General features: G+C 46.4%; 1 protein-coding gene across 1 annotated transcript in view; it reads left to right on the top strand.

Moving 5' to 3' along the window:
- MAN2B1 (mannosidase alpha class 2B member 1) overlaps nt 1-25,563 on the top strand; it is a 1,009,708-nt gene that overhangs the window by 580,890 nt on the left and 403,255 nt on the right. The window contains exon 11 of the mRNA XM_044084731.1: nt 100-209. Within this exon, the coding sequence (XP_043940666.1) occupies nt 100-209 (110 nt within the window). The remainder of the gene's footprint in view (nt 1-99; nt 210-25,563) is intronic.

A 25,563-nucleotide genomic window follows, 5' to 3' on the forward strand; every position in this document is an offset into this window, starting at 1 on the left:
TTAAAACTATTTAGTAAAACATTTTTCTATAAGCTGACTCACTGACTGTGCAGCAGTCGTTTCCCTCTGTGGTAACGTAATATCTGATTTTATTTTCAGGGGAGGCGATGGGAGTGGCCCAACACCATGATGCTGTCACTGGTACAGAGAAGCAGCACGTTGCCGATGACTATGCCAAACGCCTGACAGTAGGCTGGCTTCAGTGTCAGGTAAGACTAGGTTTTAATTACTGTAGGAGGAACTAATCTTTTGCTGACCAGTTATAGCGAGTAGTTCCAGATCTGCTCTGAGAGCCCTTTCATAGAAATTTGCTTTAGAGCTGTGCACGTAAGCAATAAAGCTATAAATGCTCATCAGTTGTTTTATTTATATTTTGATGAATACATGATAAACTACTGGATTATTTTGCTTCTTTAGAGAACACTGGTGTATTTTTTTTCTTGTGTGTACCTACACCATCCCCTATACTGCACCAAAGGATTATGAAGAGACTTATTTAATCTTCTTTGTATTTGTAATGTTAAAGTCACCATAAAGGTGATTACGCAGCATACAGGAAGGATTGTAGTTATTACAGAATCACTACAAATGATGTACAGTGCGACAGGGACATTGGACAAGGCTAGTATTGGGTGGGATGTTTTACAACATGGCAGAGGTGTTCAGTGGGTTTCTTATTAGATGGGGTGGCTATTTTCAGCATAGTATAGTTGTTGAATGGTGCTGTTAGACGAGATGATTGTGCCTGCCTGTTCAATGAATTGAGTAGGGCCCACATTGCAGAGTGCTGTAAAATGTAGTGTGGTAGGGGGGTTGGTTGGGGTCCAGCTCAAATAGGGTGGTTATTTGTAGCATAGTAGGGGGTGTTGGCTGTGGTTTCTGTTAGATGGGAGTAATTATGTGCAGCAAAGTGACTAGTGGTGAAATACAGTGCGACAGGGTTGTTGGGTGGAGCTCCTCTTAGGTGAGGTGATTATATGCAGTAAGGTTGGTGGGTGAGATGATTATTTGCAACAGTGTTGGTGGGTGAGGCTTCTGTTAGGTAGAATAATTATGTGCAGCAGAGTTGTTGGGCAGGATGATTATGCGCAGCAGGGTTGTTGGGTGGGGCATCTATTAGGTGCAGTGATTGTGCAACAGGGTTGGTGGGCGGGGCTTCTGTTAGGTGCAGTGATATGTGCAGCAGGGTTGGTGGGCGGGGCTTCTGGTAGGTGCAGTGATATGTGCAGCACAGTTGGTGGGTGGGGTGATTATGTGCAGCAGGGTTGTTGGGTGGGATGATTATCTACAGCAGGGTTGTTGGGTGGGGCATCTATTAGGTGCAGTGATATGTGCAGCAGGGTTGGTGGGCGGGGCTTCTGGTAGGTGCAGTGATATGTGCAGCACAGTTGGTGGGTGGGGTGATTATGTGCAGCAGGGTTGTTGGGTGGGATGATTATCTACAGCAGGGTTGTTGGGCGGGGCTTTTGGTAGGTGGAGTGATTATGTTCAGCATGGTTGGTGGGTAGGGTGATTATGTGCAGTGTAACAGGAAAGCGAGTAGGGCCTACATTGGATGACATGGTGATATGCTGTACACCAAGGTGTTGGGCAAGAGTCCCTTGTTAGTGATAATGTGAAGTGTGGCAGGGACTTTGGATAGACCTCCTTTTAGAGTGAGTGAGTGGCAGGGGGATATCCTTTTAGAGTGAGTGAGTGGCAGGGGGATATCGGTTGGGGCTCATGTTGCAAGGGGATGGCATGAAGATTGAGTAAGCCTGTTTTGAGTAGGGTTGTGAAGTTACAGCATGGCATGAATATTGGGTAATATTCTTGTCTGTGTAGTGGTGTACAGCTTTAGTATAGTATAACTCGTACAACTAAAAGCTGGACTAGCATAGAACTAGTTTCTTTCTCTTTTTTGTGATTATGAAGCAGTACTCTACCTCCTCTAACTTCTCCCCACCATTGCTAACTCAGTGGAATGGTAAGTAACCTTGGTCGTGTCTTCCTCTAGCCTGGCCTGAAGGATGCAGTTTTATGCACCCTGGAAGCATCCAAATTGAGCTATAGTAAGAGAGAGACCATCTACTAGCCCTGGCATAGTATGTAATCTTGATAAAGCATCCCATGACATATTTTACATGATTTATTTGGTGTAGCATAGTTTCCAAACACTACAGTGATGGTCAACCTGGTTTCCAAATAGAGTTCAAAACGTTAGCTTTTTTGGGGGGCAGCGCAGAAGGATGTTGCCTTCGGCTATCTTTAGTTCTGTTTTATCCTTCCCCAATTCCAGTATTCTCTTGTGGGACACATTCTGGGAATATGGCAGAACTCTGTGATTTGGAGTTACCTTCATTTGATCATCAACCTGTGGGTTCCTGGATCCGGCATGGATCTGACGGCTGCATCTTGATCCGAGCCCCAAGCTTCTCCCGTACCCATAATGCCCCTGTCTCCTTCCTACCTTCAGATCTTGTTTGCCACACTTCTGCTTGCATCGCAATCCATTGCTCCTTGCTGCTGTTTAGGTAAGATTGTAAATTTTCTATTTTTTTTTTTTTTAGTGTTTACCTTTTCTATTTTCCAACTTCCCCTACTGCACGTTACTGTCGATTACAAAAAAACAACAGTCTCCATTTTCTTGAGCATGAGTGTGTTCAGATTTTGTTGGGTTCTCAGGCCTGTTTTGTGTTTGCTATGTCTGAGACTCCAAAACCTGGTTTTCGGAAGTGCACAGAGTGTGACCATAAGCTCTCCTCGGTGTGGTATGCTTAAGGGCAGCCCATCTTGAAACCTCCTGTTCCATCTGTGCTGGGTTTAATCCCTGGGCACTGATGGACAGGAGAAACAAGTTCATTTTAAAAGAGCTTCGTCCCTGTCCTTCCACCAAGGCACAGGCCTCTTCTGCCTCTGTCTTTTTGGCAGTCTCCACCCTGGCCTCTGGGACTCAACAAAAAAACTACTCAACAACTCAACCTCAAAAAAAAAAAAAAAAACTTTGCTAGAATCTCCCTCTGTTCTGACTGAGTGTGTCAAGCTGAGAAGTATATTTTTGGCACTTTTAAACTGTTCAGAGTTGAGTAAAACAATAATGGACTTCAGTTCAGAATACATTTTGAATAAATTGCATTTATTTATAGGTTCATAGGTAGGTTCTAGGCTATTGGCCCTAGAGCCTATATAAGCCTAGCCAAAAAGGTACCCTGGCTTTTGCCACCCAAGAAAATTATTTTCTTGTGCCCTTGTCGAGCAGAGCCACAGAGATGTTTCCCGGGGTGAATTTCCTATTTCCCATCCAGTCATCAAGATTTTTCTTGAAGAGTGCTAATGAGGAGCTTTGTTTGATATAGATAGGTAGTTTGTTCCAGAGTATGGAAAGTCTCTGAGGCAGGAATCTATCCCTCCAGCATGTTCTGTTTATTGTGGTGACAAGGTTTAGGTCCCTAGAGCGTGTAGCTCGGAGGGATTGGGATTTCCTTAAGTGGAGCATGTCCAACAGCTCAGGGTTTGACATAGTTTTGTATGTTAGGTAGAGATTGCCTCTGAGTAGGCGATATGCAGCGGAGTAAAGCTGGAGGTTATGAGACTGTCTGCTTAGTAGGCAATATGCAATGGAGTAAAGCTGGAGTGTTTGAGATGGTCTGCTTAGGGTATCTGTTTGATGCCAGTAATCCTCTTTGTGAGGTATTTCTGTGGCCTTTCCTGTTGTAGATGTCTTGTGTGGTACATACCAAAAGGGATGCTGTACTCTATAATGGGTCTAATGAGTGACGAGTAGAGGGGAACAATGACCTCTTTTTTTCCTGGATGAAAAACCTTTTGTGATGAGGTGTGCCACGTAGAAGGATTTCCTGATTACTGTGGTGATGTCATTATCAAAGGAGATGCTACTGTCCACCTGTGTCCCAAGGTCTCTTATCACACTTTTGATGTTAAGTAGACTACCACCTGCATGATTGCTCATGGGTACAGAGTTTTTACCAAAGGGGATGACTGTGCACTTTTTGGCATTGAGCTTGAGGTCTTGGCTTTGACACCAGGCATCTGTCTCCGTGAGGCCCTTTTGTAGGATGTCCACATCGTTAGGAGTTTCGATTGTGGCTCCTAGTTTGCAGTCATCTGTGAACTTCGTTAGACAAAGACCTGTTTTGCTAGCCTGTACTTCAGAAAACTAGATACCAAACAGGAAAGGACCCAGGCCTGAACCCTGTGATACTCCACTTGTCACTGGTCTGAAGTCGGATTTGGAGTCTGCTCATTTCACATTGTAGGTTCTGTCAGTGAGCCAGTTGGCAACCCATCTTGTGACATAGGGATTTATACCTAGTTTAGTGAGTTTATCTATAATTCCAGAGTGGGGGATGATGTCAAAAGCCTTGGTGAGATCTAGATAGGCTGTGTGAACCACCTTACCCTCATCTACGGCTTTGGTGACTGCTTCAAAGAAGTCTGTCAGGTCCGGGAGACATGATCTGCCTTTTACAAACCCGAACTGGGTGGGGTCTAACGTTTGGAGATTACCAATGTCTTTGTTTATAAGATCCGTGATGATACGTTCCATGGCCTTGCAGACCAGGTGTGTTAGGCTAATGGGGCAGTAGTTCCCGGGGTCCGTGGTAGCTCCCCCTCTGTGGAGTGGGATAACCGTCGCTGTGCACCATTCAGTGGGCACAAAGCCTTAGTTGAGGCTATGATTGAACATGGTGCTTAGGTGGGGTGCCAGTTCATTCTGCTTTTCATGTAGAATGCAGCCTGGGATGTTGTCAGGACCCATGGATGCTGTGTTCCTGGCTTTGGAGAATGTGGTTTTTACCTGTGCAGTCGTGATTACAGGAACTTTGCATTCTTCCGGTGTAGAGAATGGCCCTTTAGCGGGTGAGAGGGGGTAAAGTTAGCACTGAACCTATCTGCCAGGAAGTTGGCAATATCAGTTGGTTCTGTATATTTAGTGCCATTGTGCTGTAACTCAGAGCAGATCTGAATGTTGCCATTGAGATTCTTGACATAGCTATAGAATGCTTTGTGGTTGTCTTTAGAATCAGTGGCGATTTTGTTTTTGTAACTAGCTTTGGAGGATTTTATGAGGGATCTCCGCTTCTTACTGAGGCTGAACACCTCCAATCATGCGATTTTACTCTTTTTTGCAACAGTTTCTTTCTTTTGTTGTAGAACTTGTTTATGGCAGGGGACCACCAGATTGGCTATTGGAGGATAGCAGCTTGGTTCTGTTAGGGATAGCATGATCCATGCACTCATGTAAGTGATTATAAAGCGCATTTGTGTAGGATTCAGCAGTCGTACCTTTATTGTCCGTCTGCATGGGTGTCGTGAAGTTTGTCACTTCTGTCTTAAGTGTGAAGTTGGCTTTGCAGAAATTTTTTACGGTGGTTTCCCTAATGGGGGTGGGATGTGGATGTTTAGGGTGATTAGCTTGTGGTCGGATCTGACCAATGAGGAACTGACCTCTGGTGTGGAACACTGGTCGCCCATGTTGGTTATGACCAGGTCTAGGATATTGCTGCCCCTGGTGGGGGTGTGGATAAGTTGATCCAAGGCGTTGCAATTTATGAATTCCAGAAAACGTTGAGCAAAAGCATTGGTACATGAGTAGTTTTCCCAGTTAATGCTGGGGTAGTTGAAATCACCCATTATTAGGGTGTTGGGTTGTGCCCTAATATTTTCCAGTGTATCAAGAAATGAGGAATAGGAATCCTGGGGCATGGTGGGGGATCTATGGCAAGTTACAATTTGGATTGTGGTCTTGCCCAGAGTTAGTTGCACTTGGATAATCTCGGATGCATTATGCTGAGCAACTAGCCTGGAGGTGTGGATATCCTTAATGAATATGGACACGCCTCTGCCTTTAGTGTTTCAGTCCAGGTTAGATGGCCGAAAGGTGTGATATGAATTATAGCCTGGTAATGCAGGGGTGCTCCCTGGAGCCATGAACCAGGTCTCTGTCACTGCATAGATGTCAGTGTTCTCCAATTTAAGGAGTGCCTTGAGTGAATGCATTTTGAGGTTTAGACTTCTAGCATTGAATAGTTTAAACTATATTTGCTTTAATACTGCTACACACTGAAGTGTGCTAGCTTGCACTGCACTTGAATTGTTTTTAGTGCTGTTTTAGCTGCTTTTTTCTGTAAAAAAAAAAAAACTGTTTCCTACCTTTCCTATAAGTAGTGCAGTCCAGATACAGATTTGCTGTATCCAGGACTGTATGTAAGTTTCCAAGCCCCCCAAGCCTTTCTGTGTTGGAGGGAAGCCTTCTAGCTTCTCATTGGGAGTGGTAAGCACTAGTTAGCCTATCTACCACAAGAGGAGTAGTTTCTGGCCTAGAAATTGTAGTTTATTGGCAGTTTGGGCATTTTTTTCCATCTCTTTCAACTTTCTGGTGTAAAAGCCCATGTTTGCACTTCCCCCCTTTCATGTAACTAGTCTAGTCCAGATACAGATTTGCTGTATCCAGGACTGTATGTAAGCTTCTAAGCCCACCAAGCCTTTCTGTGTTGGAGGGAAGCCTTCTAGCTTTTCAGTGGGAGTGGTAAGCACTAGGTAATCTATCTACCACATAAGGAGTGGTTTCTGGCCCACAAATTGTAGTTATTGCCCGTTTGGGCAATTTTTCCATCTCTCTCTCAACTTTCTGATTTAAAAGACTGCATTTGCACTTGTTTCTTTCCTGTAACTAGTCTAGTCCAGATACAGATTCTTAGTTTTAGCACTTGCATTTGCTTATTTGTGCTCAGAATGTGTTCAGAACTTGTAAGCACTAAATAAGCTACAAATTACTACAGCACTCAGCCTTCCTCATTACCTAGAGGGAAAACACTTTTTGTACCTTCTTTCCTCACTTGCTTAGGGAAAAACAGCTCTTGTGCTCACTTTCCTCACTTATCTAGAGAAAAATATTTTTTTATTAGGCATGTCCAAGGGCCAGCTCTCAGTGTTCTCTCCTGTCTATCTGATGAATCTGGACATCTTGGGGCAATGTAGCAATTACCTCATGTACACAGACAACCCTCTCCTCCTACCGCCCAACACTACAGTCCGTGAGAGATGCACTTATCTAGCCAGACTGGAGGTAAAGCTCTCTCCAACCAAGACCGAACTTGACAGTCAAGAGGAGAAGGTAACACTTGCACCACACCACATTCATCACATAGTCCCACTAAATCTACACCACCAAAATCTACACATAGAAGCACAAACACATTCGCAGAGGCTCTCAATAATAATCTGCTCAAGCAACAGAGACCTCCAAAGCAGAAACGCAAACAACCTCCACCCCCCCAACACAACCCAAATGACACATGGCCCACAGGCTCAGTGTGCCACTCAACCACAGCCCATAAGGCAAAACAACGTACCCAACACAATAGTCATAGGTGACTCTATAGTCAGGCACACTGATGTCCCACTCACCAGGCTAAACAAGGAGAAGGTTACTGTCAGCTGCCTGTCTGGTGCCAGGGTTCACCACATAACCCACAAACACTCCACAACAAGTACAAATATGACTCTGTCATTGTCCATGTTGGTGTGAACAACCTGAGATGCACCTCCCTGGACTACATGAAAAGAGACATGGAAGAGCTGTCCGATCTTGTAGACCTGCCAGGTATGACCCTAGCCCTGAGTAGCATTCTGCCATCACCCAGAATGATATCTCAGTACAAGGACAAAATGATTGACTTCAACAATTGGCTACGCTTTTGGTGTCATTCTGAGGATTCAGTATCTGTCTACCTGGGACAACATGTTTGACAGACCATGATGCTTTGCCAGAGATGGCCTACACCTGTCGCCCCCTGGGATTCTGGATACTAGCTAAGGCTTTTGCTGCCCCTATAGTGCCTTTTTTAGGAAAGGTTTAAATGATAAATTCACCACCATAACAGGAACAGGCAAGCAAAACTGAGGGTAATGCTACTCAATGCTATAAGTCTAAATCTCAAAATATACTCACTCTAAGTACACCTTAAAATGGAGAACATTGATATCTGTGCAGTGACTGAGACCTGGTTCAAGGCTCCAGAGAGCACCCCTGCACTACCAGGCTATAACTCATACCACACTTTTTGGCCATGTAACCTGGACCGGAACACCAAAGGCGGAGGTATGTCCATATTTATTAAGGATATCCACACCTCCAGGCTAGTTGTTTAGCATAATGCATCCGCGGTTATCCAAGTGCAACTAACTCTGGGCAAAACTGCAATCCAAATTGTAGCTTGCTACAGATCCCCCACCATGCCCCAGGATTCCCACTCCTCTTTTCTTGATATACTGGAAAATATTAGGGTTCAATCAAATGCTCTAATAATGGGCGATTTCATCTACCCCATCATTAACTGGGTAAACTACTCATGTACCAACTCTTTGCTCAATGCTTTCTGGATTTCATAAATTCCAGTGCCCTGGATCAACTTATCCACACCCCCACCAGGGGCAACAATATCCTAGACTTAGTCATTACCAACATGAGTGACAGGTGTTCCACACCTGAAGTCAACTCCTTGTTGGTCCAATCTGACCATAAGCTAATCCCCCTAGATATACACATCCCACCCCCCACCCCCCATTAAGGAAACCACAGTAAAAATTTTCTCCAAAGCCAACTTCATGCTTCTTAAGAGAGAAGTAGTGAACTTCATGACACCCATGCATATGGACAATACAGTTATGACTGCTGAATCCTACACAAGTCACTCTATAAGCACTTACACGACTGCATGGATCATGCTATCCCAAACAGAACCAAGATGCTATCCTCCAAAAAAAGGAAGCCAATCTGGTAGTCCCTTGCCATAAACAAGCTGTACAACAGAATGAAGAAACTGTTGCAAAAGAGAGTAAAATCCCATGAGTGGAGGAGCTCCCTGGTCCGCCTTAGTAAGAAGCTAGATCCCCAAAGCTAGCTACGAAAAAATCGGCACTGATTCGAAAGACAACCACAAAGCATTCTGTAGCTATGTCAAGAATCTCAATGGCAACACCCAGATCTGCTCTGAGTTACAGCGCAATGACATGAAAATTACAGAACCAATTGATATTGCCCACATCTAGGCAGATAGGTTCAGTGCTAACTTTATCACCCTCTCACCCCATAAAGGGCCCATATCTATACAGGACAAATGCAGCGTCTCTGTAATTACAACTAGCAGGTAAAAGCTGCACTCACTAAAGACAAAAACACAGCATCCATGGGACTGGACAACATCCCAGACTGTGTTTTAGATGAATTTCAGAACAAACTGGCTCCCCACCTAAGTACCATGGTGCATCATAGCCTCACATCAGGCTTTGTGCCCACTGAATGTAGAGTGGGATAACTGTTACTGTGCATCAAAGGGGGAGCCACCACTGATCCTGGGAACTATTGCCCTATTAGCCTGGACTGCATGGCCATGGAACGTATCATCATGGAACTCGTAAACCTAAGACATTGGTAACCTCCAAACTCTGGATCCCACCCAATTCGGGTTTGTGAAAGGCAGATCATGCCTCCTGAACCTGATCAACTTCTTTAAGGCAGTCACCAAAGCTGTAGACAAGGGTAAGGTGGTTCACACAGCCTGTCTTGACCTCCCTAAGGCTTTCAACACCATCCTCCATTCTGGAATTATAGCTAAACTCACTAAATTAGGTATAAATCCCTACGTCAGAAGATGGGTTGCCAACTGGCTCACTGACAGAATCCACACTGTAAAAGTTGCAGACTCCAAATCTGAGTCCAAACCAGTGACAAGTGGAGTACCACAGGGTTCAGTCCTGGGACCTGTCCTGTTTGGTATCTACTTCTCTGAAGTACAGGCTAACACAGAAGGCCTCTGGCTAATGAAGTTCGCAAATAGCTGCAAACCTGGAGCCATAGTAGAGTCCACAAATAATGTGAACATCCTACAAGAGGGCCTCACTGAGACATATGCCTGTTGTCAGAGCCATGGCCTCAAGCTCAGTGCCAAAAAAGTGCATTGTCATCCCCTTTGGTAAAAAATCTGTAGCCATGAACTACCACGTAGGCAGCAGTCTGCTTAACACCAGATGTGTGATAAGAGACCTTGGGACCCAGGTGGACAGTAGTCTCTCCTTTGATAATCACATCACCACAATAGTCAGGAAGTCCTTCCACATGGCACACCATCACAAAAGGGTTCTCATCCAGGAAAAAATAGGTCATTGTTCCCCTCTACTTGATGCTCATTAGACCCGTTATAGAGTACAACGCCCCTTTTGGAATGTACCTCACAAGACATCTGCAGCAGTTGGAAAGGCCACAGAAGTACCTCACAAAGAGGATTACTGGCCTCAAACAGATGCCCTACACTGACCATCTCAAAAAAAACTCAAGCTTTACTCTGTAGCATATTGCCTACTCCATGGTGATCTGTGCCTAACATATAAAGCTATGTCAAACCCAGAGCTGTTGGACATGCTACACCTAAAGAAATCCCAATCCCTCCAAGCTACACATTCTAGGGACCTAAACCTTGTCACCATAGTAAACAGGACATGCTGAAGGGATAGATTCCTGTCCCAGAGACTCCCCATACTCTGGAATAAGCTACCCATCTATGTCAAGCAAAGTTCCTCATTAGCACTCTTCAAAGAAAAATCTTGATGAGTGAATGGGAAACAGGAAATAATGCCCTGAGGATCACTTCTGTGGCTCTGCTCGACAGTGGCACAGGAAAATAGCTTTCTTGGGTGGTGTAAGCCAGGGACCCTTGTTAGCTAGGCTCACTTAGACCCTTGGGCCGATAGCCCTAGTACCTACCTATGAACCTCCCCCCAAGAGGCCTGTGGATGGAGAGAAACAGGCCAAGCACAGGGATAGTCCCAAGAAGTGATCCCTGGATTACTCTGGTCTGGCAGGCCCTCCTCCCAAGGTTAGATCGGACCCGAGGTCGGAGTTCCCCTGGCTCCATTCCCCCCTGTTTTGGCTCCATTCCCCCCTGTTTTCCGTAGAGCCGGAGGAGCTTTGGACCTGGTCTCCAGTGCAGGCTTCCCCTCACGACAACTCCAGGCCAGTGTCTATGGCCTGCTCATCTCATTTCACCCGCAGCCTTTCTGAAGCGGAGATGGACAGGATGAAGCGGAAGTATATCCACACCCAGATCCAGTTGGGAGTCTTGCCTGCCCCTTCTTCCTCCAGAGCCGTGGGCATGCAATCTGTGTTCATCCCTATTTCTCCTTCTCCAACCTGGCCTCCGGTTTTGGAGATGTTGGATCCAAGGACACTATGCGTCGAGTGGTCGGCTGCGATGGTACCTTGTACCTCGACGCCGGCTGTGGCCTTGAGCAGGTCAGATCTGACTTGCTCTGATCCGTCTGGCTCTCCGAGACATAGCCTTGGAGGCAGATCCAAGGGGATGGTGTCGGCCCAGATCCTTTTGGAGCAGAGCCTTCTCCTAGGTATTTCAGTCCCTATGGACTCTGCTCTGACTTCACTGTTGGATCAGAGGGATATGGCGCCAACCATCCCCCTTTCTCAGGAGGTCCGTTTCACTTTGGCTTTCGACATGGTGGAGAGGGTCATCTTGATTCCATCGATACCCTTGACTATCTCGTCTTCAGAGTCCATGCTGGCTCCCTCTGTGGTGTAGGTTCAACCATTCTGCCATCTTAGGGCCAGCCTGCCTCCTCTATGCCCCAGGGTGCCCCTACTTGGGAGCAGCAAGCCGTTGGCGAATCCTCCCCAGAATCCCCCACTGAGGAAGGTCCTCACAAACACACGTATAAAAGGAGGCACTTGGACTCCCCACCAGAGTCGTTCACTGAAGACACCAATTTGGAGGAAGAGGAAGGTTCCCCCCGATCACCCCCAGAGGATGTCTGCTTCAGAGACCTCATAGAAATCCTATGCCAGTGGGGGGTGGGGGTTGGGCTGTCCAGAAACCTAACTCGGACAAATCAGTGTTCCTGAAGGCTTTTGGCGCAGAACCCTCTATTTCCTGGGTGTCCCCTCCCGCTGATTCCGTGGTGGATCTGAATACATTTCGGGCATGGAAGGAACTGGACATGGTGGAGCCCCATTCTCAAGCACCCTGACAATGTTTTGAGCCCCTGTTTGGACAGGACCCACTGGCATAAAGGATCTCCCTTGATGCCATGGTGGTGGCAGCTACCATTAAGAAAGAGCTCACTCAGGAGAGCTCTACGGTCCACCCTCCAGTCTGAGAGTCCAGGATGATGGATCATTTTGGGAAGTGGGTGTATGCTTCAGCGGCCTTTTCTGTCCAGGTGCTGAACTGCCTGGCACGTGGTTAGGCTGCAGCGAGACCTAGTCAAGTAGATCACTGAGTCTACCTTGGTGGAGGACAAAGTGTTCTCCTCCTGAATGGCCACCCTGATATCTGTGGCAAACACCTCTGTGTCTCCTCTCCCATGCAACAGAAGGTACCGCTAGAGCTGCCGGCACTGGTGTTTCCATCAGGCGTCATGCCTAGCTCCGGTTGTGTGCTTTTTTGGAACCCTTAAAGGCATCCTTTACAAATGCCCCGTACAATGGTTTCTCCCTTTTTTTGGAAGACGGTACATGACACCCTAGTCCAGAGTAAGAAGGACGGGAAGACTGTCTGTTGTCGGGATTCACTTTTCGGCCCCTCAATGATCCTTCTCCAGGAATCAGTGAGGGACTAAAAAGATGTGGTTCCGGAAATCTGAGTTTCTCCCAGGACACTCAGGATCCGAATTAATGGTCTCTAAAAGCTTTCTTGGACAGACCCGAGCAGTAGCCCTGAAGGGTTGCTCGACTGCTTGCATTTTGAGATGGTCAGGAGTCACTTTTCACTTCACCTAACAGCTTGGGAGTCCATCACGGAAGATCGTTGGGTGTTGCAGATTATATCCAGAGGTTATTGAATCCCATTTCTGAAGTCACCTCTGTCACCCAGAAACCTTCCAGACATTCCACCCACGCACAGGGAGGATGCAGCACTGGAGATTACAAAGCTGCTAGAAAAATGGGTCATCCAACATGTCCCCCAAGACCAGTCCAGATCAGGCATTTATTCCAGGTTCTCGTTAGTGCCAAATAAGATGGGGGACGTAAGACCAATTCTGGATCTATCCACTTTGAACCTGTCAGTGGCCAAGATGAAGTTCGGGATAGTCACCCTTCAGTCTATCCTGCCCTTTCCGCAGGAAAACGATTGGATGTGCTCAGTTGACGTCTAGGATGCGTACTACCACATAAAAATGGACAGGCGCTGTCTGAGGTTCCTCCATCTCCGGTTGGGAGCCAGTCATTACCAGTTTCGAGTGCTCCCCTTTGGTCTGACCACAACTCCCAGGCTGTTCACCAAAGTCATGGCAGTGGTAGCGGCTCACCTGAGACTCCAGGGCATTCAGGTCTTCCCTTACCAGGACGATTGACTCCTTGCTGCCCCTTCCAGGCATCAGCTATGTCTAGCGAGAGATCACTTTCTTCTCCTAGCCCACCGTTTGGGCATCACCATCAATCTCAAGAAGTCTTCACTGGCCCCGGTCCAGGTCTTAGAGTTCATAGGGGCCTGGTTGGACACAATTCAAACCAAGGTTTTACCTCGGAGAGGATACAGTCACTGAAACTCCACACTCTGGGTATCCTTCTAGCCCATTCACCCGACTGTGGAAATAGTATTAAGGGCGTTGAGGTCCATGGCAGCCACAATCAGTCTCCTGCCTCAGGCATGCCTTCACATGTGGATTTTTCAGTGGACTCTTGCAGTTCAATGATCAGTGTTAAACCTTCCATTGTCTCACCCTGTCTGCGTCTCTCGGGTGTGCAGGAACTCTCTTCTGTGGTGGTTACACTCTCCGGACCTTCTTCAGGGTCATCCTTTTCTCCCCTCGTTTCCATCAGCCACAGTGACTACATACACCTCCCTGCTAGAGTGGGGGCGGCATTTCTTCGGAAGGACAGTCCAAGGCACATGGTCCCCTTATGAGACCAAATTGCATATCAACGTCCTGAAGATGAGGGCTCTCCATGTCCATCTTCCTCTAGGGACAGTTGCTATCCAGGCAGACAACATGTCGGTGGTCTGGTGCATCAGCAAACAAGGGGGAACCAGGTCATACCCCCCTATGTCATGAGGCCATGAGAGTGTGGGAGTGGGTGATCTCCACCGGTCATTTTCTGGTGGCAACGCATATTCCAGGAAGATCCAACATTCTAGTGGACAGGCTCAGCAGGTCTATTCTGATGCCTTATGAGTGGTCTCTGAATCCTTCAGTGGCAGAACAGATCTTTTTCAAGTGAGGACAGCCTTACTGTGATCTTTTAGTCTCTCTTTTCAATGCAAAGTGCAGTGAGTTTTTTGCTCTGAACCCCCCTCTGGGGGAAGCCCCTAGAGTCGCTCTGTTTCGTACTTGGCCTCCTGGTCTTCTGTATGCCTATCCTACTCTCCCCTTGATTCTGAAATTCCTCCACAAGGCACACAGGCTGGGGAGCCTAGTAATCCTCATTGCCCCATTCTGACCTCACCAAGTCTGGTTTCCCCTCTCTGTGGTCTCATCTGGTGGCTCCACCATGGACATTGGATCCACTTCCGGATCTCATTTCTTATCCCTCAGGGATTCCCCATCCAGACCTGGGCAGTCTGAAGCTCACCACCTGGCTGCTCCAGTTCCCCTGATTATCAGGATTCGTGGTTTATCCTCACCTGTCAAAAAGATCCTGGTGGCTGCTCTTAAATCGTCCACCAGAAAGGTATACTCCAGTAAATGGAAACATTTTTTCAATCTGGGCTTCACAGTGTGCTATAGATCCTTTCACTGCTCCAGGCTCCTCAATTTTGGATTTTTAGCAAGGATCTTTCACCAAGGTGTTAGTTTTTCCACAGTCAAAGTTCAACTAGTGGCATTTTTTAATTTTCATGTGGGGCATATAATATGGCTTCCTTAGCATCTTCTAAGCTCTCTAAAGCCTTCCTAAAAGGCAGTTTTCTTCTTCAGCCATCGATCAAGGACTGTACATTGCCATGGGATCTTATGTTGGTTTTACAGGGATTTGTTTCGCCTCCCTTTGAACCCACGGCTACTGTGGATCTGCAATTTTTGTCTTGGAAGACGCCCTTTTTGGTCGCATTTACTTCTGCCAGAAGAGTTTCGGAACGTCAAGCGTTGTCAGTCAAACTTCCTTATTTGATTTTTCATAAGGATAGGGTATCCTTGTGTACTAATCCCTCCTTTCTTCCTAAGGTAGCTTCAGAATCCAATATTAATCCGGTTATTCATCTCCCGTTTTCTTCTTTTTCCTGAATTTCCAAAGTAAGGGAGAACATAAATTGCACTTGTTGGATGTGCACAGATGGTTGCGTTTTTACTTACACAGGACTAAAGCATTTCAAAAGACTGACCAGCTCATTGTATCCTACTCTAAACTCTTCTTAGGGAAATCAGTATCTAAGATCACCATTGCCTGTTGGATTTCCCAATGTATTTTGCTGGCGTGTTCTACTAAGGGGTTAACTCCCCCGGGTCAAGTAAAGGCACATTATACCAGGTCAATGTCTACTTCAGCTGCCTTTTGGTCTAGAGTTTCATTAGATGATATTTGATGTTCTTCATCTCACATTGCTGCAGTCCTTACATATGGGTAGTCCGCTGTCCTCGGTCGGCCCGAATACCAAAGTATTAGGCTGACGTCGGTCATGGGCGCTCAGATCTGACATCAGAGCGTCAGGGTATAAAAGCGCATGACCAACGTCATATCCTCAGTCTTTTTTGCCGCATGGTCCGATGCAGAAGCAGCGTTGCAAGTGCCGTTCGGCGTTCTGAAATTTTCGTATTCTGAGTTTCAGACCGAAACCAAGTTGGGCTAAGTACCCCGTTGGGGAATATTTTTGTTTTTCTTGCCTCAGTTAATTCCGGATGTCAGAAAAAGTGAATAATTGTATTTCTTGTGGGAAACAGATACCGCATAGGGATTATCACTCTCTTTGCATTCTTTGTTTGGGACCGGACCACGACGTAGTCGGGTGTCGGTTTTGTGCTAGGTTTAATAAGCGCACTATAAAAAGAAGGTTAGATTGTGCTAGGTTAGTCTTTGGTAGCGGTGTAATTATAATATGCCGTCGGATCCTCCGACGCCCGCTTCCACGAAGAAGTGCAAAGACAAATCCTTGAAACCTAGACAGGTTGATTCGTCCATTTCGGACGCCGGTCCTGCAGAAACTACAGTGGAGCAGGTGGATCCGGCTGAAGTTTCTGTTGAGTCTCAGGGGGAAACTTTGATTTTGCAGGATGTGGCCTCACAGGAGTCAGGTCAAGCTGAAGGGGCCTCTCAGGTTACTGTTCTCCCTTCTAAGCCTAAGGTGGTTAGGCCTTCTGCTACTATTTCTAAGGCTTCTTCTAAGGGCAAGTCTGTTTTGCCTTCCTCTGGTGTCCCTCCAGGTACTTCAGGGTCTGTGCCTAAAAAGTACATGCTTAAAATGGCAGAAGATTTGATTACTTTAATTAGAGGTTCTATGCCCCCTCCTGATAAGAGGCCCAGGGTGGAGCCAGAGTTGGAAAGTTTGGATCAGGCCTCAGATGACTCAGACTCTTCTGCTGAAGATATTCAAGATTTTCCCCCTTATTCGGATTCTGATGTAGAGGATTCCACTCCTTCTGCTTCTCCTCCAGAGGATTTTTTATTTTCAGAAACTCTGCATTCCATGAGGGAGCATTTTAAGTGGGAAGGACAGGATTTCTCTGATTCACGGAAGAGGCTTAGGGAATTATTGTTTTTACCACAGCATAGACTCTTGGCTATACCTCCTGTTTTGGATGTTGTTCAAGATGTTTTCTCGGAGGCTTCCCTTAACCCAGATTCTTTGCCTCCTGCGCCAGTTAAACCGGACAGGTATTACAGGGTGCCTGAGGCTCATAAATATCTGTATAAGAGTCCTAGGGCGGACCCAGAAACTATTAGTCAGGGGCCTAAGGGTGTTAGAGCTTCTGTTGTAAAGAATCCGGTTCCTCTAGATAAGGAAGCTAGAGCTTTGGATAGATGGGGTAAGAAGGTGTATACCTCTTCTACTTTAGCAATGAGGGCTTTAAATTGCCAGTTTCATATGTTGAAATATCAGAATTTCCTCCTTTCTCAGCTAAAATCTAAAGTGGATGCTTTGGCAGAGGGCATAGAGTGTAAAGAATTGCAGGATTTAGTACATGTCTCTGAACAGGTGGGTAAGCATTCTTTGCAGTGTGGTTTTGATGCTGTACAGGCCTCTTCTAGGGTGGCTGCCACTGGTTCAGTTCTTCGTAGGCACGCCTGGCTTAAGGATCAGAATTTGTCCGAGCATGTTAAAACTAGAATTCTGGATGCCCCTTTACAGTCTGAAGTTTTGTTTGGTCCCCTGTGGAGTCGGTTTTGAAGAAAATGGAAGACAAGGCTAAGTCCATGCAGACTGTTAAAGATTTTTTGCAGGTGCAACCTCCAAAGTTTAGTAGAAATTGGCCTACTAAGGGGTGGACCTACCCTTCTTCTGAATCTCAGTCTAGGGGTAGATCTAGACGTGGCAGGGGCAGAGCTCACAGTACATTCAGGCCTAGAACTTGGAGTTCACCTGCACAATCTGCAGGTGAGGGCAGGGGCCAGTCCTTTCGTAAACAGGCCCAATGACCTGCATTTTCAGCTGCCAGATTCTTCTTCCCTGGCAGCTCCTTTGGGAGGAAAGTTAGCACTTTTCAAGCAAAACTGGCTTTTAGTCACCCAGGACAAATGGGTATTGGACATTATAAACCGAGGCTACAAGTTCTATTTCCATACATTGCCTCCTTTCAAAGGCATGCCAGACGTTCCTCCTCGGCAAAGGATCGAGGCTCACAAGCAGATTTCTTTACTTCTTCAAATAGGAGCTATACAGCCAGTTCCTGTGTCAGAAGTGGGACTAGGATTTTATTCTTGCCTGTTTCTACTACCAAAGAAAGGGAACACATGGAGACCAATTTTGGATTTATCTATCCTCAACACTTATCTGGACATTCCAAAGTTCAAAATGCTGACGTTACAACAGCTTTTACCTCTGTTGGGAAAAGATCACTGGATGGTAACTCTGGATCTCAAAGAGGCTTATCTTCATGTTCCTATCAGGCCCAGTTGCAGGAGGTACCTGCGTTTTCGGGCTGGAAATTTACATTATCAGTTCTCTGCATTGCCCTTTGGCTTATCTACTGCGCCCAGAGTGTTCACAAAGGTTCTGGCTCCAGTGATAGCCTTTTTCAGGTTAAGAGGAATACAGATTTATCCTTATTTGGACGATTGCCTGATTATTGCACAACACAAAGACGAACTTCTGCATCATCTACAGTATGTGATGGTAGTGTTAAGATGCCTAGGGTATTCTGTGAACGAAACAAAGTCCAGTCTAGTACCCTCTCAGGACATGTGCTTTCTGGGTGTGAGACTGAATACAGCTTCCCAGATGGCCTTTTTGACCCTGGACAAACAAAGAAGCCTTTCTCTTTATTTCCATCAAATGTCTCTACAGTCCAGGCTGACTGCAAGGACAGTCCTTCAAGCCTTGGGGTTCATGGCATCTTGTATTCTGGTGCTTCCCAATGCCAAACTGCATATGAGGAAGCTTCAATGGTATCTCAAAAATGTATGGACACAACACTGCCAAGATCTAGACACTGTCATTCAGATAATACCTTGCATTCAGAAAGAATTTTTGTGGTGGGCTCAGGAATGTCACCTAAACAAGGGACTCTCTGTGACCCGACCAGAGGCGAGTCAGATTCTAACGACAGATGCCTCGGACAAGGCCTGGGGAGCACACCTCAATGGAAAATGGGTGCAAGACACGTGGCCTGTCAGACTTCAACATTTGCATATCAACTTGAAGGAGATGTTAGCAGTCCAATTTGCATTGATGGCTTTCAAGGATTTACTTCACCCAGGACAGGTGTTGATTCAAACAGACAACACTACTGTCATGTGGTACATCAACAAGCAAGGGGGAACCCATTCGTACCCTCTTTGCAGGCAAGCGATGATTTTGTGGGAGACTGCTCTCAGTTTACACCTCAATCTTCAGGCAAGGTTTCTACCAGGAGCACAGAACTCCTTAGCGGATGTGTTGAGCAGACAAATTGTGGATCCTCACGAGTGGAAACTGGATCCTCATGTGTTTCAAAAGTTGACAGTGTTATGGGGACTCCAGACATAGATCTGTTCGCTTCCCCACTAAATTACCAGTTGCCAAAGTTTTGCACAAAAATGTTTCATCCCACAGCTTGGAAGGTGGATGCTCTATCATTCAGTTGGAGCAATCTTCATGTCTATGCCTTTCCACCTCTGCCTCTCATTCCCAAGGTACTCCTGAAGGCCAGAATAGACAAGCCATCCATGATTCTGATAGCGCCGGATTGGCCTCGACAGCACTGGTACCCACTACTGGGGAGTTTGGTACGGGAGCCTCCATGGCCTCTGCCTTTGATTCCACATCTTTTGTCTCAGGAGGGCAATCACTTCCTCAATGTCAAGATTCAGTCTCTGCATCTCACAGCCTGGCATATTCTGTTTTAGACCCTGGAGGGTCTCAGCTTCCACAACAAGTTTTGAATGTTATTTTGGAGGCCAGAAGGCCTAGTACAAGGAAAGTTTACGCTGATAAATGGAGGAGATTTTTTCTTTGGAGCAAAGCGAAGGACTTTGATGTTTCCAAGCCTGATTTAAGTGTTTCTCTTCAATATCTTACTGAGTTATTGGACAAGGGTTTGTCTTTCTCCTCTATAAAGGTTCATGCTGCAGCCATTTCTGCTCACTATGACTGTGACCCTCCTTTATTTTCCCATCCTTTGTTTAAGCAATTTCTTAGAGGGGCAAAGAACATAAGACCCCCATAGAGCTCCTACTCCTGCTTGGGATCTCAATTTTGTGTTGGAAAAGCTTACTCTACAACCTTTTGAGCCTGCAGCTACTGCCGAGTTAAAGTATTTATCATGGAAGACTGCTTTTTTGTTGGCCATTACCTCTGCAAGAAGGGTTTCTGAATTACAGGCCCTTATGGCAGTGGAACCTTTCCTGATTTTTCATAAGGATAGGGTATCTTTGCGTACTAATCCTTCCTTTATGCCTAAAGTGGTTTCTAGTGTGGCTTTGAACCAAACTATTCATTTGCCTACTTTTTATGCAAACCCCCAAAATAAAGGGGAGAAGATTTTGCATACTTTGGATATTCACAGGCAGTTACGTTATTATTTGAGCAGAACCAAGGGGTTCAGGCAGTCGCAGCAGTTGTTTGTTTCTTTTGCTTTGGGTTCTCAGGGAAAACCTGTTTCAAAACAAACTATTTCTAAATGGATTGGGTTTTGTATTTCTTTCTGTTATTCCCATCATGGTAAGGAGATTCCGGCTGGAATCAGACCTCATTCCACTAGAGCTACTGCCACTTCTACTGCCTTTCTAAGGGGTAGCTACAAAGATATTTTGGAAGCAGCCACTTGGAGTTCAGTACATACTTTTTCCAAGCATTACCACCTTCCTCTTTATTCTAAGTCTAGGGCTGGATTTGCCACTGCAATATTACAGGGCATTTTAGCAGCCCCTAATGCTTTATGATTTTGCCATCCTCCCTTTACCTCTGCTTTGGGATTCTGCCCATATGTAAGGACTGCAGCAATGTGAGATGAAGAACATAGTACAGTTTTGTACCTACCATAAATGTAGATGTTCGAAGATCCACATTGCTGCAGTCCAATTTTACCCTCCCTCCTTCCCCTCTGTAGTTTGGCATGGTTATATGGTTTGGGTGATGGTTGTTGTTGGGTATGTTTTTGGGAGGTACCCTGTTTTTGGGCTGTGGCCTTTCTTTTTAGGGCCTTCTGACATCTGGGGCAAGAAAAGACTGAGGATATGACGTTGGTCATGCGCTTTTATACCCTGACGCTCTGATGTCAGATCTGAGCGCCCATGACCGACGTCAGCCTAATACTTTGGTATTCGGGCCGACCGAGGACAGCGGACTACCCATATGTAAGGACTGCAGCAATGTGGATCTTCGAACATCTACATTTATGGTAGGTACAAAACTGTACTTTCTGTGGCCACCTGGGCTTCATCTCATACCTTTATCTCACACTAAAAATTGGACATCATATCCAGGAACAGGGCATCCTTTGGTTCCTCTGTCCTCCGGAATATCCTTCCATGAGGGCCTTCCAGGTATTTAGTAGCTGGGGACTCTGTCCCACAGGTAGACAACCAAATTAAGATAACTTCAGATAAAGAAGTTATATACTCACCATAACATTCCATCTGAGTTGTTCTTCATTTGTCGTCAGCCATCCCTCCCTCCTTCTTCTTGCCTTGCACAGACTGTGTGGTGGTCTCACGAGTAGAAGATATGGCCATCTCCAGGGTGCCAGTTGCTCTTTCCTTCTTTTTATGGTTTTTGGCATGGGTTAAGGTTTTTGGGTCGGGAGCGATGCTAGGTTGTGTAGCAAACTCAATCTGAAGGGAGGAAGGAGACAGGGCCATTATGGGTAGGGGGGAGCTTGGAGCTTGGATTAAGATGCTGGATATGTGGCCGTCTGATCCATGCCATTCCAGGAACCCACAGGTTGATGACAAATGAATAACAACTTAGATGGAACATTATGGTGAGTACATAACTTCTTTATACTGTTGGTTGAAGAATTCTGTAGAAAACATTCTTAATACAGCTTTCACAGTGGACTTTTACATAGTAAATTTCAACTGTACTGATGCTGAGGCTAGAGCAAGCAGGTTCAGGAAAGGGTACATTAGAGGCTCTTGGTCAGGATCTCTTGCTGTAAGAACAGGACTTTCTGGATGTCTCCTTCCATAGTGATGTTTTTTTTCCCCTATCGATCATCCTAGGATTTGGCAGAATATCTGCAAAACAGGAGCAGATATTGATCAGCTTAGGGGGAGGGATGTGTGATACTCCCCCACCTATTTCTCTTCTTACTATTTCCCCAAAAAGATGTTTTCTGAGAAGATGAGGGCCCTGGTTCCCAGTAAGAGGTGATAGAAGTCCTAGACCTCACAGAACTGCCTCTGGGAATCCGTCTCAAAGCAACTCCAGCTTGGACAACTGTAACCAGGGGTTTGAGAGTTTTTTTAGATGTATTCTGAGATAGCTGTATCTTAGATCTGTTTGTTTTTTCCCCAAAGAAAATGTGCTAAATCTCCATCTGGTCTTCAGACATCTCCTTGAACAGGCAGAGTCTGCATATCTGAATGGAGCTATAGAAGCTTTCTCCTCCTTCCAAGAGTGGCAGAAATTTGTAATCTTGCTCTTCCTTGTTACAGAAGGAATGGGAGTTTTCTTTCCCAGACCTCAGCTGTTTCAGAGAGCACATGTAGTGCATAAGGTATGAGATGCTGACTGCAGGGAATGATCTTGCAGGGCACTTGGATAGCTTCACTGGAAATGGATCTCATCTGACACATTGCTATCAGGGTTATGCAGAGTAGTTTTGCTTTATTTTCCTGGTTGGGCATTTCTTTCAGTATGAACTGTTGCTGTGGTTGGTCTCCCCCTATGCTCAGACTGTTTACCAAACTGTGTATGGTGACAGTCATGCTGCAGAAAGAAGGGACTTGCTGAATTCCCTTACTTCAATGATTTGTTGCTAGCAACTTTGTCAAGGGTGGTACTTGGTATATATTCCTTGAGTTCTTGAGTTGCAGATGCTGGAATGATCATTAACTGGCAAACCCCCCATTTTTATTCCAGCACAGAGAATAATCCTTTTTTTCTGGAAATTATTGGATACCCACTAGTGTTGTACCTGCTGCCTACAGTGAGAGAGAACCTAGGGAGTGTTAACCTTGACCACCTTGGTAAGGATACAGTGACAGGTGTTATCACGGGCAGTGTTTTGGTCATATGACTGTCACAAGCTGCACCATTCCTTTTAACCATCTCTGTATGATGATGGTCACCGGACAGTGTGGTGCCAGTAGCTCCAGTGTCTTTAATCCTTCTCTGACATTCTACTTATGTCAGACCTTTGCCATTTAACTGTGACATTGTGGACTGTACCCACCAGTGTCAGTGTAGGGTTACTGTTTCATCTGAGCCTGCCACAGTCTATGGTGAGAGATGCTTTGCTGATCAGTTGGGAGTCCGTCTGGTTACTGTTTGGTAAGTGGAAGGTAGGGGCCCTCAAGAAGGCTGACTTCACAGAAGCTGGCTTTAACTAAGGGAAGAATTTCTCAACCTTTAAGATGTAAAAACAAAATGAAAACTCCAGCAAAGCTAGAACTTCCACTGAGTGACCTCCCAAACCTCTTGTATCGGAGGCACATAGGATATATGCAAATGATCCTTATGAACATCAGGTGATGTTATGTAGTCCTATCTCGCCTACATTCTTCACCTGTGGGTTTGGAGCCGAATGTCGGCTCTGACTCTGCCTACCTACTAGCTCGAAAGTCTTTGATTGGCTGGGCTAAGATGGTATCCCACAATACACTGTTCCACATTCCCAGATCTCGTTTGCCACTTGTAGAGTTCGGACGTGGTCTCGACTTGGCTGTGGCTAAGTATTAAAAAAGTCTTTTTTTGTGGAAAATTTTTTTGCTAATTCTTGGCTAAAATAACTCTGTTATTCTATAGTGGTGTTGCTGCATTGTTTTTGTAGTGTACTAGTGTGTTGTGTGTGGTATCCCTTACACCCTCAGGCTAGGCCCGTTTAAATTAGAGGACCTAGTCCTCCTCGTGTGCTTGCTTGGTTAGTTTTTTCTTAATTTAAGTTGAGAACCGTTTTAATTAGAGGTTCTCCCCTGTGCCTGTGTGTGTTGTTTCGTGTTTCTGCTTCTGTGTTAGTGGTTTCCCGCCCTTTTGGTAGCGACTGCTACTATTTGTTAGAATGTCTAAGGAACAAAAAGAGCATAAGCCCTCGGGCTTTAAAAAGTGTACTAAGTGTGCCTATAAAATGTCTATCACAGACGGGCACTCTGTGTTTACTGTCTTGGAGCCATCCACCTTCAGGAGTTGTGCAGTTTCTGCCACGCCTTTAGTCCTCGGGTGCTCCAAGAGAGGAAAAACAAATTGATCCTAAAGGGACTGCTAAAACCGTCCTTTGAGGAGGATTTAGCTTCGGCTCCCAGCTCCCAGTCAAAGTCTAAATCCTCCACATCCAAGAAGAGGTCGCTGGCTCCATCTATTGTTTTGGAGCCACCTTCTAAAATTTCCATTGTGGAATCTGCTTCCTTGGCTCCACTGACTTCGGGGCCGCAGGAAGTAACTGTATTGACTGACTCTGCACCCGCTCCGATAATTTTGGAACCGATTCGGAGCCAGTTGCCAAGTTTAAGGCAAGCTTCTCCAGATAGGAGGTCTGCTTCTCCATCCATTTCCTCCAAATCCTCCAGGCTTTCTGATTTGGATGTAGATAGGGTGGTGCAGAGGCTCCTACAGTTGCCGGTGTTGACCAAACTTTTCTCGGCTCTGACCCAGTCGGCTCCGGAGCCAGCTCTGTTGGTTGTACCTGCTATTCCTTCTCCGAGCGCATCCTTGTCGTCGGAGCTGGTAAGTTCCGCTCCGAGGGACTTCCTGTGCCGGCGCCGATCCCCCAGCGGGGTTTATAGGTGCCAGCATTGGCTCTGACCCTGTCGGCTCCGTCCACAGGGTTAGAGACTCAGGTCTCCTCCATCGGGCCCGAGGGGGATGTCTCGGAGCACCAGTCGGTGCCGAGCCTTCCCCTTGGCGCCTCGACGGCGGGGACTCCGGTCCCGGTCAAGGCCTTGGAAGGTGGGGGTCCTCCGATTTGGGAGGTCCCGCCTTCGAGGCTATGCGGAGCGCGCTGGCTAGGTCAGCTACTTCTCTCGGATCGGTCCTTCCATCCCCTACGACACCGGCAAGAGCTTCTGACATCCACCTATCCTTGGACAGCAGGGCGCAAGGGCCTAAGGACACCCCCATGAGTGGTCCCCTTCTTTCTGAGGGGCCCTCAGAGTCTGTGCCTGAGGAACCCCCCAGAAAGAAAGCTTGCAAGAGGAAGCACATAGACTCCCAGGACGAGTCCCTCACTTCCGATACTGACCTCGAGGAGTCGGAGGGGTCCCCTAAGTCTTCCTCTGAGGATGTTTCGTTCTCCGATATCCTGGAGATCTTGAAACAAAGAGGAGAATGGCCTTCCAAAACCCCCTCTGAGGAGGAGTCAGTATTCCTTAAGGCCTTTGGCGCCCAGCCCTCCGCCTCCTGGGTGTCTCCACCCTTCGAGCTCCTGGACCTTATCTGTCGAAGGGTGTGGGAGTCTCCTGACTCTGTGGAGCCGGTTCCTCGATGCCCCAACAACTTTTTGTCTGCTCCCCAAGGGAAAGAATTTTTGACAAAGGGAGTCCCGGTAGATGCTATGGTGGCGGCTGCGGCCACACAGAAGGAAGTTGCCGAGTCTTTCTCTTCAGTTCATCCCCCTAACAAGGAGTCTAGGACGATGGATCAGTACGGGAAGTGTACACTGTCTTCAGCGACCTTTACCTTGCTTGATAAGAGACATTGGGACACAGATGGACAGTAGTCTCTCCTTTGATAATCACATCACCACAGTAGTCGGGAAATCCTTCTACATGGCACACCGCATCACAAAAGGTTTCTCATCCAGGAAAAAATAGGTCATTGTTCC

The sequence above is a fragment of the Protopterus annectens genome, chromosome 9.part0, assembly GCF_019279795.1.
Source record: "Protopterus annectens isolate FY-2018-M chromosome 9.part0, PAN1.0, whole genome shotgun sequence".
In the NCBI taxonomy this organism is placed as follows: domain Eukaryota; kingdom Metazoa; phylum Chordata; order Ceratodontiformes; family Protopteridae; genus Protopterus; species Protopterus annectens.